The sequence below is a fragment of the Antennarius striatus genome, chromosome 16 (genome assembly GCF_040054535.1).
Source record: "Antennarius striatus isolate MH-2024 chromosome 16, ASM4005453v1, whole genome shotgun sequence".
NCBI classification, from domain to species: Eukaryota; Metazoa; Chordata; class Actinopteri; order Lophiiformes; family Antennariidae; genus Antennarius; species Antennarius striatus.
In genome coordinates this window covers 15151142-15164741 of record NC_090791.1, presented here as the reverse complement: position 1 = coordinate 15164741, position 13600 = coordinate 15151142, and the positions used below count along the sequence as shown (strand labels likewise).

Genomic DNA, 13600 nt, shown 5'->3' with positions numbered 1-13600 from the left:
TTTCATCCACAGATGGTGTTTGGTTCGTTTGTGAGGCTGAAAGATTCACATTTTCATCAGTAGATGGTGCAATCTCTCCTTTTATTACATTTGACTATCACAAGAGCATTTGTGACAAATTATAAAATGAAACACTCCTAAAATCCAAAATCAAATACTGAAAAATCACACTAAATCATTTTATTAATTTTCTAATAAGAACACTACAATTTGTCATATTCTTCGTTTTTGTTTTACTCTTTCTAGAACAATTCTAAAGTTGAGGTATAAAAGGAGTTCATACAGACTCACAAGTCTGAAAACAGTGGGGGTTATATACAAGAGAAATGGAAAGACAGAGGTAGAGAGGGGTAAATACAAGGGAAAGAGGGGAGATACAAATATACTAATAAAACAAAAATGAAAACAGCTGAGGAAAACATTTGGTGCTGTGGGGGTCAATTCGTAACCTGCAGGAGCCAAACCACATCGTAAAAAACAGTTAAATTAGCTTCTGTGTTACAGCTGCACATCCGTTAGGTTTAGACAAATGTTTTCGCTGTACTCATCACTAAAGTCAGAACGAGCAGAGCAGAACATCTGGTTTAATATTCTCCTGTAGCTCATCCTGCCACAGGGAGTTCATTATTAACAGTTTTAGATCGAGTCGCCATTAGTTGTTTGTATAAAAAAAAAAAACAAGGCAAAAACTTGTAATATTGTACGATTTCTGGGAATAAATTTCTTCAAAACATCTGCTCCTTAACATTACGCTGCAATGGCTGATCTAAATCTTAGGAGATGCCCATTTAACAAACAGTTTAAAAATCTGAAGTCATTCTGGATTTAATTAATGTTTAAAAATTGACCTTGTGTGGAAGAAGAAACAGAATGGGAATCAGATGTGAAGATAGTCTGTAAATTTGAATTCCACAGCACCAAATGTGACACTTGTTATCCCTACATTTCCTCCCAGTCATGTAACATAACCTAAATAATATTCAAACGTGATACAGAGTTATCGTGTATGACACAAAGGGCAAATAAAAGCTGGCATCTCGACCGAGCATCGAAGCATATAAAAGGAAAAAAAAATACTGAAACATTACACAAACTGTACAGTGACATCCATTACAACAGGTAGAAAAAAGGGAGAATGATAATTTGGTGTGGTGATAACGTTATAAGATACAGTCGTATGAACTGCGATGAGTAACAAAATAAGTAACTAAGATGTGGGATATCACAAATGACCAGCTTATAAGCTCAAGTTTTGTTCTGTAACACATGGTTGAACAAAGTGTTGACTGACACTTAAATCTTCATAAGGCTTTACCTTACTATCAAAACGCTTTGTTATTCACATAACAGTTAATGTATAAAATAGTTCCAAAAAAATGAAAAATCCCCATAAAACATTGCAGGTTTGTCCTAAACACGTGAAGAGTTTTACTACGCCCAGTGCTGCCTCTTTTTTTGGTAACAGAGGAGAGAGAGAAGCCCTTACCCAATCGGCCTTAGAACTAAAAGACAGTCGTGGTTTCACCAGGTGTGAACAGATGAGTAAAGGGGAGAGCATGCTATCTATGCTCACAATCAACAACTGAGATGTGATCACAGTCCTCACTCCACCCACCCTCCCATGAAATCCCACAACAACAAAAAAACCCCAAAATCAAATCAATTTTAGACATGACAACATCACAAAGAGACACAGATACAAATATAGTTCCCTCCTCTCCACGAACTGAACGCGCTGGTGGCTGCGCACCGGCTTCAGAGACACAGAGTAGCATTATTACATTGCTGAACATGGTATTTTTGGTTTTGGTACAACAGACGGTTGTAATGTGTTGCCTCAGGCTCACGAGCTTAAATGTTTCAAGATGGAGGGGTTGGTGGTGGTGGTGGGGGGCGTCTCTGGTGAGCCCCACCTAGTGTGTCACTGGCTGGTGGAAGCACCGAGTCTCTAATGCTTACAAAGGTCAGAGGGCACCAGCCTGTTGGACGAAGACATCCCAATAACACTGTACACACGCCCACACAGAGACACACACACATCATAGTAATACATGATGCACTTTTTCCTTTTTGGTCTGACTGTAATAATTATACCCTTAATTATTTTAGTGAATAAAAACGAAGCTAAAACTTGGAAGGTTAAATGAAAACAAGAACAAAACCACGCCTAGAAGTCCTACATGCATGGAAGACAGTCACTTTTCTAAATTCATGTCTCATTTGTCCCAATAACACATCGGTGCACCAGACCCTTCCACCCTTCCATCACTTTATTGAGCTCATTTTTGGTGGCGGCTGGTGTATTCTTGGTGAAACAGCATTAGAAAATAGCCTACAATCAAACAAACTGAAGAGACAGAAAGCAAGAAGTTAAGTCTACAAGCCACCTAACAACACCCTCTATTGGTTAGCAACAAAATGGGTTATTAGTTACATCCAATCAACCAAAGATATGATCCTCTCTCTGCCCTCTCCTCCGACTCCTCACACCAGCCCTATCATCACCTGTCCCCTCTGCTTCAGAACAGTGACCCCCTTTACTACCCTTTGACAGGTAGACACCCAGAACACGGATGCTAACTGTGCTTGACACATTTTGTCAGCTCAAGATGACAACTCTGGATTGTTGTGGGGTGTGTGCATTATGGTGGGGGTGGGGGGGTGGAGGGGGAGCACATTTGTGCCTATCTCTAGTCCCGGCTTTGAAATCTCCCAACAGAATGAAACATCCGGCTGTAAGGACCGGGAGATGCAACAGTATCTCGTGAGTGGAGAGAGAGAGGGAGTTCACGGAGCAACAGTTGTGTTGACAACTACTGGGGCAGCACTTTGGTACGAGCAAGGTGAGCAGAGCTCTGGTGATCCGTGTCAACGGTTCGGCTGTCGACTGCCAAGGCTTCAGGAGACACGGCCAATCGAGCACAGTTTTCCAAAGCAAAGGGTTGAGTGCAGCGGTCGACAGCACGTGGACAAGCTGTGTGGGTACTGTGTGGAGTTAACGTGCATTTACACATAATGTACAGAGATCCTGATCATCTACACAGCTGGGTCAGTGGTTTCTCAAAAAGTCCTTGTGACTGAAGATGACTGTTTCTATCCGTCTCAGCATCGGCACGCTCCATCCCTCTTTTATGGGGATTTAAGGAGATTCTATCATTGGAGAGGAGGAGTGTGGTGAAACGGGTTTGGCTGTCCTGTGTTCCAGCACAGTTTGTGTTTGTCAAGTGCCAGAACAGCCTTGTGTGGCTGCGCTTAAGTGAGATGAGGGAATAGTGAGAAATGAGGACAGAGGATGTTAGTCAAAGCAGACCACAGAGGGAGTAGCGTGATGGCAGGAGAGCATCAGTTGGAGGTGTCGGAGTGGACGCTGCCAGGAGGACCAGGGGGGGAGGTGACCGAGGGGGGGTTGGTGTTGTCCTGCCAGCTGTTAGCCTGCAAACAGTCAGTGAAGAGAGTATTCTGCATGAAGAAGGAGTTTTTTTAATTAGTTGTCTAAATCAGCCATATTTGTGCTTACTGGCAAAATGATGCAGACTCCATAAAACATACTGGTTGCAGATGAGAGACTACAGTATTCATTTTAAGAGCAAACAATCTGTTAAAACACGACAGCATCTGATTACTCTTACTGTAGTTTCATGCATAAACAACCTTGTTCCTCAGAAGCATCGGACAATATTTTCCCTCGCTGCAGATTAACACATACAGTACGTGTAGACCCCGATGAATGTTTCTACAGTAGATCCTATATAACGGTTGTTCAACAGCATTTCAATGACAATCTTTCCATGTGAGACTATGACAGCCGTTCATCCATCTGCATTTAATTCGAGCACAACGGCAGAGCATGTTCTTGGCAGGATTCTGGAGCTGCTTATTCATCAATTACACTGTAACATCTTTTAGCTGGCACTCACATCCAGGCGATGAGGGGTGTAGAGGCCACTACCCGACAGCTCCTCATAGTCGCCCGTCAGGTGTGTAGCACGGTGCAGGGTATCCACCTGTCAAAGACACAACGCTCAGAAATTCCAACACAAACTTCAGAACAATGTTTAAACATCTACATCCCAGACAAAAAGTGACAGCATCCACAAACCTCTACTGCATCCATCAGAGCTCATTTCCTGTTAATGGACTGTTCTGTTTACGTAACACGTTTTCGTTCAGGAGGTCACACTGAACATCGTGATCCATCAACTTCAATAAATTTCGTCAAACCAGTTCTGCTCTAATTCTCAATGTTCCCAGATTATATTGTGTTTAATAGCAGAAATCTGTGGATCCATCAAAACATTGTGAGACGACAGTCACAAAGACAATTCAGTTGCAGGACACTAGTTCTTGGTCCACTCAAGGGGGTGACGTGGAGAGATAGAATGAAGGAATCTGAAGAAGACCAGGGGAAAACCAGGACTAACAACGAGGCTGCTGGGCAGATGACGGATTGGATTTGCTGTACAAGCTTGAGCTTTAAGGAGGCTCTCGCCTGTTCCAGCTGTTGAGCACCGAGGCTGACCCTAATTAGTGTTAAAATTGAATGGGCAGGGACTATGTATGCAACTATTGATGGATGTGCAATATTAACCTAAATTTCCCTAGCCACACTGACATTATTCCTTTACAGTAAAGCCAACAGCCTCAGGGCTCTGGGAAGAGTAATGAAGAATCAGTTTGTGTTCATTTGTGTTGGGGGAGGACAATGATGGGGTCTAAGGTAAGGTTGGAACAGGAGAGGTCGGGGTCGAAAGGGGCTAAGCTAAGGGTAGGTATCCAGGGATTGTGGGTGTTTGGGTTAAAGGCATTGAGGTCGGCTCTGCAGCTGTCCTCAACGCGTACCTGCGGCTGTAGAGAGGGGGCGATGTTGAGACCCTCTCCATTGAGTGAATGCAGGCTGAGGTAGGCTTCGCCTGCATGAGACAGACTGTATGACCCCGGTGACCCTGCAGGCAATATATAGCCAATATCCAATCAGCCCCATCACAGGATGATGGGGTCAAAAGGTGAGTAGTGGTCATGGACAGCTGACTGGCAGAGGCAAATTCTAACAATGCAGTCAGAGACAGCAACATCCTGCGACACCCCTGAATTCAAAATTTTACCCTAATCTACTTGCATAGGTCAAAGATCAAAGCTAGTGCTCTGACTTACTGTCATTGCTCAAAGCACTAGCTTTGATCTATGGTCTTACTCTACTGGCCTTCTCCCTCGTGTTTATACTATATCTTATCCGGTTCCTAGGTGTACAAAAAGTTTAAATTTGAACTTGACCTAGTTTTCTCAAGGTCAAGGTCATCATCTCATTTTCATCCCCTTTGCTGCCCGAGTAATGTGCTTTTTGTTTCATCTTTTTATCTGCAATGATTGCAAAGATATTTGGTGGACTGACGGACGGACAAACACACGAACACTGACAATTACAATACATCACCACTTTAAAGCAGGATGTAATTTAAAAAAATAGTGAGAGCAAATTTATTTTCCACAATTCTGTGAGGATTCCAACCAATACAATCATCTCATGGCAGTTGTGTTAGGGCAGTCAGAGAGGAGGGGAAGACTGACAGTTCATTGATCATGTTGTGGTCAGCTTTAACCGCATCTGAATCCCTCTACACATCAAGAAATTATTCTTGGAAGTGAAAGGTTTTTAATTCTGTGCTTAGTCTTGCAATGCTAATGTTTTCCTCTTTCCTTGTACAAAAAGAATCTGCCTATGGTCGATGCATCTTTCAGGAAGAGCACTGTTCTGTCACTTGCCTATAAATTACACCCCCCTGCCCTCACGACAGACAGCTTGATGTCCCATCTTTTACATTTAGTCATTCACACAAGGCTCTATATAGCTGTCTAAAGTGGTCACCATTTATTTGGAGCACACTGAAGCCCAAGAGGGTAGCTGGTCAAATGAATCAAGAGGTGTTATGTGTAGAATAAATAAATAACTCACACAATAAAGCACTTACTTAAACAATGGGGGGAGTAACTTGGCTAACCAATGGAAAAGAAACTGAAACTATGAAGTACTCATTATTTTTGATTTATTTACTTATTTATTTGATGTCACAATTGAAAAGACAAAGGATGGAGCTCGAACATAAAATCAAGTAGTGCATGACAGCTGCCGATGTATGAAATGTGTCCTGATTGTGTCTAGGATTCTATTACCACCAGTCTACCATTGTTGTCTAAATGTAGTGACTTCATTCCAACAACTTCACTGAAAGAGGCCAACAAGATAATTCTACATGAATCATACACAGAAACAGAAGCATGAGAACAACGTACTGTCGGAAGATGAGATGGAAAAATGCTGTACCTGAGTTGGGTGTTGCCGGAGAATTAGCCTGGCTAGCCTGCGCAGACACATTGGCAGCATCCACTGCTGTTTTAACGGCGTAGAGGTTCGCCTCTTCCTGGAACTTACCAATGTTCTTCTTGTAGCGTATTCTCTTGTTGCCAAACCAATTAGAGACCTGAAGGACAGATGGATGTCAGCTACTTGAATGCACTTTTTCCTGCACATTAATTTTTGCTGTTGTGGCATCACAATTGTCGCCCCCTCAGCAAAAAAACAAGTTGAACAAGTAAGATTACATCCATTTCTTCATGATGCTACATGCAGACATATAAAGCTAGTCTTCACAGGTGAGTCTGGGATTAATGAGTAAAATAAGATCAGCTTTCACAAAAATAGTCACAATAGTGTACAGTAGTAACAATTACCTGAGACACAGTGATCCCACACTTTTTGGCCAATTCCTCCTTGGCTTCCTCACTGGGGTAAGGGTTAGACAGGTGAGAGTAGAAATACTCATTCAGCACCTCTGTGGCTTGCTTATTGAAGTTGCGCCTCTTGCGTCTAGCACAAACACACAGACACACAATAATGAGAACATTTTTGGAATTTATATGGCTCATACAACCTGGTCAGTGTCCTCACATAACTTCAGCCCTCAAGAAATAAGCAGCCATCAAACACACATGGCGACAGCTCCACAATCTCAGACAGACCTGGCGTCAAGAAAGCGTGAGCGTAGAATCATGACGGCCTCACAGGTGCTTTGTTTGAGCTGCATCTGAATGGAGCTGAACTTGCGGTGGATGATGGCCACCATTCGCTCAATCTCCTTGGGAGAGATGGGCCGTGTGCGAGACTGCTCTCTCAGCAGGTTCATTACATGGTTTGTGAACTCACTGCAGGCCTGGACCAAGGAGAAAAAGAAAAGAGGAGTTGAATGCTTTTGTAAAAAGAGAGGGAAAAAATGACTGAGAGACTCAAAACAGACTCTGCCTCAGGTCTTGACAGAATCTAGTCTGAATCCTTGGATTGCACACCATCTTTTATCTTAAAATAAACCATCGCTAAGATACGTGGATGTGACTACTAGTATCACTGCAGCTGAACAACACTTCACACTTCTTTATGTGACAGTTGCAAACTACAGTGCGCCCTCGTCCCTCGTGGTTAATGCGTTCCAGAAACCACACACATATAACTAACTCTGTGATATAGTGAAAAACTATTTATCTTATTATTTACAGTCATTTAAGCATTTATGAACCCTCCCCATACTGATATTAAACCACCTTATATTTGTATTACCTTTTCCCACACTCTTATCAACTGTTTAAAGCACTTTTGTGCCTCATGGAAGTTTGTTGCGTTCCGAGACCCACGGAAAGTAGCGCACTTCTGGTTTTGGGTTTGCGTCCTGCTATGTGCGCAGTTTGCATGTTCTCCCTGTTTATATATGACAAAAGCAAGTTACCCAAAAGCTAAGACAAGGAAGCGTCTTTAGCGCTGGGCATCGCTGTGACGACAGACCGGTGTGTTTACTGTGTCAAAAAATGGCATCGGACAGCATGAAGCCAAAGAAATTAAGGAGGAACTTAAAGACATTAGACCCCAATCACGCCGATAAGCTGCTGAAGTTTTTTCAGTGAAAACGTGCCAAACATTGCCAGCCATCATTCCACTTTGTGAATGCTACTTCAGTAAACCAGTGAGCTCTGTTAGCATCATATAAGGTGGAGCACCAAACTGTTCAGTGCAAAAACACCCCTACCATAGCAGAGGAGCTGAAACATTGTGCAGCAGCTGAGAGTTCAGTTTTATGCTTCAAACCTCGCTTCGGACAGCTGTGCACTGCCTAAACGAGCTCATTGTAGCTAGTAATCCTGATTTCCTCACTTTGATAAAAAAAGGGGGGGGGAATCAGCACAACTTGTTTTATTCATTTCTGTTTTGTAGGTTAAGGTGTTTTATATATTGTGCTCCTCAGTTAATGTTACTGAACTGACTTTGATTTTTTTAAAATTTATTTATTGATTTTATTTAATTGTATTTTTCAGTAACAAATGGTGCAATAATTTAGTGAAAAACGTTTACAGTTTAAACAAGGTTTTTTTTAATTCCAAGCAAATTGATGCACTTAAAATCTTTTCTGTTATTGACTAAAAAATAATGTTAGTAAAATTATTCTTTGTTATAAATTGAACTATTTTTCTTTTTTTTTTCTTTACTGTTAATAAGGATACAGTGTTATGCAGAGGTGTACTCATAACAATTTTTTAGAAAAATTATATTATTTATAGTCGCGGCAGAGAGTGCGGGGGCACAAATTGTTTTCTTCTTGCTAGGGGCGGGGTGCAACAGAAAATAATTGAGAACCACTGCGCTAAGGTAACAAAACTTCATGTTCGCCGTTGTTGTTGCTGCACGCCTCAGCCCCGACGTCATTGTTACGGCAACCTGTCAAATTGGCCAATAATTTGGCCCAGTCTGAACAGAGCCAGAACGCATCTGGACACTTGTTAAAAACGGTGCGAACAGTCATCCCTTAAAATCAGATATGGAAGAAAATCCAATATCACTGCAGTCTGAACGCAGCCTAACGGCCTGATGTGAACTCATGTGAATATGGGTCGGATAAAATAGGAGTTAAATCATTTAACATTTCCGTCTGCTCTGCACATACCTGCTCATACTTCTCCAATTCTGAGTGATAAATCTGGCGGATCTGGGCGAGCTTGGCTCTGTAGTCGGAGTGTTCGATGCTGCTGTCAGTAGGCGAGCCCCCTGCCGCTGCTGCTGCTGCAGCGGCAGCAGCCGATCCTCCACCCTTCTCTGGTCCTGAGACGCCCTCTGCCAGCAGCATGTTGTCCAGCCGCATGATCTGAGGATCCGGGGGGTCCTCCTCTTGCACGCCTCGTATACTCAGCACTGGACAGGAGAATAGAGAATTCATAGACCCGTTAGGACGGACAAAGTTAGTATTTACTGGTGTTGTTGTCTTCTGGCCTAGCTACATCACCTTTTAGGAGCTAAGACTACCTGTTGGCAAAAAAAGTTTTTGAAAACTGACAGACCGCACATTTCCTTTCATAGGAGAAGAGTAATACAGCAGATACTAGGGGTGCATAGGGAGATGCTTTATCACTGCTAAAAATTCAACCAAGTGCAGCCCTGTCAAAACCCACTCAATTTTCTCCCCTGAGTCATTGCTATGAGCGCCTGGCTGAATTCTCAATGAGCCGAAATTTTTTTCCCTCTTCAGCAGCAGAGGGCAGTGTGGTCCCTCCATGGCAGGCTGCCAGCTATAAGGGCATGAGGCATGGGACCAGTAATGGGAGTGCATGTGCTGTCACTATGAGCCCCAGTGGCCATAAGTATAGTTATCAGTTGCTGCTCCCCACCACTGCATTATACCAGGACCTCTGTCAGCCTGCAGCCATGCTCTCATCTCTCTCTCCTTCACACATACACACACTCCTTTAAAGATAAAGTTTTAAGTACAGACAAACATCTTTTCTCCAGAGGCTGTAGCTTTTACCACTTAAATCAATTTACTCTTGCCCCTTTCACATCTCGATCACTCAATTTCAGAGCAGAAACTTCACATGATTTTACTGACTGCTCATTAACAGCTTTATCGAATTCGAAATAATGAGAAATAAATGTTTATGACGGTTCTCATTTGAATCCTATTTGAATTAGTGAAATAGCGCTGACTGTACTGTCAAATAGACATATTGCATAATTTTGGTTGTAAGTTGATTAATTAATTATCCTATCACCAAAAATCTAAATAAAAAATAATTTAACTATTTCAGACCATTTCTAAACAAAAATGCTAAATAGTTTCCTTTTAAATATGAGGACAACCTAACATTCTGTCTGTCACAGTGTATTTTCAGTTTTTAAGTGTTTTTACAGAGCAAGAAATTCAAAGCTGTTGCATACAGACAGAAGAATTGCAATTTGCCTTTTCTCAAATTCTGCATACCAAATAATCAAAAACATAAGCCGCAAATTAACTGAAATTAATACATTTCTCATAGCAAGGAAAAATATTTTAATTGTATATGTGCATTATGAAACTAAGGATGTTAGTAACCAGGATGTTTACACACCAATGCGAGACCTGTTGAAAAATTTTACGTGATATTTTTAAATAGAATCTAAATGACGGAGAAAATAGTGCAATTGAACAATACTGATGCCAAACAGGACTCTGAACAACAGACGCTAACAATATGGATGACAGCATTAATCCCAGTTGTAAATGGGCTAGCTACTTGTCCTCTTTAGGGATTATGCTAGTTATTCAAAGCTCATCAAAGGTAAGGGGGGGAAACATGAATCACTCATTCCGAAACTCTCTTGTGAGCACACCTTTAACAAGCTTTTAGCTCTTCATGATGTTTCAAAGTTTTCCTGCAGTGAGTCACCCTGGAAAACAAGTTTTCAGCGGTAGAGCAGTCAGTGCAAACTAATGAGTATAACTATACTGTGTCTCTGAAAGAAATGAGGACAAAGGAAATTTTGCTAAATTTCCAAGTGCCACAGTGCAGATGTAGTTCTTGCTTTTTTATGTTTAATTTGATAAATGATTCTCCCGACATTAAGGTCTCCCATAACAAAGCGTCTTATTTTCCTTTCCCCCCTTCTTTCTTGTTGCTTCTTGCCTGTTTCTGTCCCTCTGCTTAGGTCTCTCCTCTCTCCAAGGCACATTCCTCCTCTGCTGCTCCCCCATCTCAGGGCTCAGGAATGCAGCAGACCCAGCTGGCTGAACTAATGACCCTGATTCGCCCATCTCTTTCCCTCCTTTTTTCTTTCTTTTTCAGTCATTCACTAACAATCTCATAGCAGTTCCTAGACAGGCAGCCGATACTTCCATCTATTGATCAAGGACCAGAAGTACCCAGTTTCTGCTTGCAGTATCCACAGGATAATTTGGACGCTTTTTACTCATGCTCAGTTTTGTGTAAACTGGAAAATGTAGGCCATTTCACCACAAGCAGCGCTGACTGTATGTGGTCATGTGTAGGTCGTCACCATTCATGTGCATCTGACCTACAGTGAAGAAGGCAAATACAGCACTTGAAGCTTCTCACCTCTCACCCCCTCCCTTATACCTCCACTCCTCATTATGGCCCCCAGCTGTAGCCTAATGCCCCTACATTCCCTTAATTACTCCAATTAAGCTGTGATTACCCACAATTGCACTCATGCACAGTCTAGCGGCATAGTAGTATCATAGCAGCTGTTGAGATAAGTTAAAAGACTGAACAGAAAAAGACCCCATGACATGCACACAGGTAGAACAGTGGAGAATAAAGCCTACAAATGTGAAAGCTGGTTTTCTCTTTTGCTCCAAAAGGTAAAACTAACTGGTTCCTGTCATCACCTTTTCTTTAATAGAGACTAAAATTATTGAGTGCTTTAAATAACCATACATTTAAAAAAACAGAAAGAAAAAAGCACAGCTTAAGGCCCACAGTCAGCATGCACAGATCTTAGAAATCACACAATTATGCACATGTTACCACCCTAGCTAGGCTGGGTGGCATTGAGAGACTGAGCAAGCAACACATACTATGAAATATTCAGGGTATCCAGCTGGGCTTTCACTGCATACATAATCATTCTCATTTCTGCACAGCCAATGTAGAAATGGTGTGCTGCGCAGACACAGCACACAATATATGAAGTGGTGCAGGTAAGGGTGAATAGCAGAGTGCTGTACATTAACTGTAATGCCTTCCACACATAGGAATTGATAAGACTTAAATGCAGTCAGTATATCATTGCTCAGCTCACAACACAAGCTTTATCCTTGTCTGTCTTTTCCCTCGCTGGCATCCCCTTTTTCACTCTGTCTCCCCCAACACACGTCCCCTCCCCCTCTCCCTTTCAGCACACCCCCCCTCACCCTCCTCCCCTCTGTTCTCCATTTCAGTCGAGTTCTCCATGTGAGCCGCAATCCCTCATGCTGTCAGCCCCCCCTCTCCCTCTCTCTGTAGACAGACAGGATTAGCATTTTAATTGCATCAGCTCCCTTGGGTATTCTCAGCCTTTCACTGGGAGAGAGCAAGGGAGCGGGAAAGAGAGAGAAAAGGATAGAGAAGGAAAAACGGTTTAAAAAAAAAAAGGTAAGGAGAGAGAGAGCGAGAAGAGGGTAGAAGGAGAACCAAGGAGAACTGAAAAAAAGAGTCAGAGGAGAAGATATGTGTGCAAAAGAGGAAGGGAGAGAGAGAGACAGAAAGACAGAGCGAGGGGGGGGGCTACCGAAACCAGAGTATATATGAGCCAGAGAATGAGGAGCCTGAAAGAATGAATAGATAGGGCTGTAAAAACATCAGATTTTTCTTTTATTGCTGACAGCTAATTTAAAAGGATATTTCCGTAAAGGACAAAAAATAGTACAGGAATTTCCAAATTTACCTATCAAAAACTGAAAAACCCCATCTTGAATGGAGATATAATGGCTGGTATGAGCACAGTGGCAGTATAAGAAAAACATGCAGTTCTAAAACATACAAACTGGGGCCAATCCACTACTATTTAAATAACCTTTTTAAGTACAGATCTTTTTAGGGTTAATAATAACAAACGAAACCTGAATGGCAAAACATAAATACATTTTACCTGAACCTCTTGAATAATTTGGGAGAGAAATGTGGGCATCATACATAATTCAAACCTGACAATACATGATCTCAGTGTTCTTCTCCATAATTTTTGTGCTGACTAACTTGTCTTCGACATTGAGGAACAGTAACGAGTAAGAGAAAAGTGAAATCAAATTGTTTGAGATGAAATGCAATATTCACACTCATAATGTTCATGCATTCAACTGAAATATAACATCAAATCACTTAAACAATAAATAGCACGTCATTTCAAAATCAATGATCTTTCACTATCTGGAAGATGAGCATTCATGCCGATGGCATTTTTTAAACAGACCCTTTTCCAATTGAATTTACAAACAAATATATATGCAAAATTGGGATTTAAGATAGAATAGGGATAATTAAAATATGATCATGGATGGAAAAAAAGTTGCCTTTGGTAAGTTGCACGATATAGAATCAAATAAGAAGTATTTGTTTCCCTGCTAGGCTTTTAACCAAAGGTTTTCTGGGAAAATGATTACTGCAACAATACGCAGAATGAGAACATTCATCTAAAAGGGTGTTTTGGTTGGGTACAGTCAACTTAATGAGTCTAATCCATATGTCCATTCCTACTTTAAGCAGCTCACACTAATCAGCATCTGTTTGGGTACTTCAGACTCCTGTTGCACGCAGA

General features: G+C 41.7%; 1 protein-coding gene across 7 annotated transcripts in view; it reads right to left on the bottom strand.

Moving 5' to 3' along the window:
- Nucleotides 1-62: 62 nt before the first annotated feature.
- pbx4 (pre-B-cell leukemia transcription factor 4) overlaps nt 63-13600 on the bottom strand; it is a 28764-nt gene continuing 15226 nt past the window's right edge. For 2 of the 7 annotated variants that reach the window (XM_068336231.1, XM_068336233.1), the window contains 7 exons: nt 8982-9226; nt 7015-7205; nt 6727-6862; nt 6320-6476; nt 4840-4943; nt 3918-4004; nt 63-3459 (listed from right to left, as the gene is read on the bottom strand). In XM_068336231.1, coding sequence (XP_068192332.1) covers nt 3343-3459; nt 3918-4004; nt 4840-4943; nt 6320-6476; nt 6727-6862; nt 7015-7205; nt 8982-9226 — 1037 coding nt within the window. In that variant the 3' untranslated portion in view covers nt 63-3342. The remainder of the gene's footprint in view (nt 3460-3917; nt 4005-4839; nt 4944-6319; nt 6477-6726; nt 6863-7014; nt 7206-8981; nt 9227-13600) is intronic. The other 5 variants (XM_068336232.1, XM_068336234.1, XM_068336235.1 and 2 more) reach the window with 3 other exon arrangements.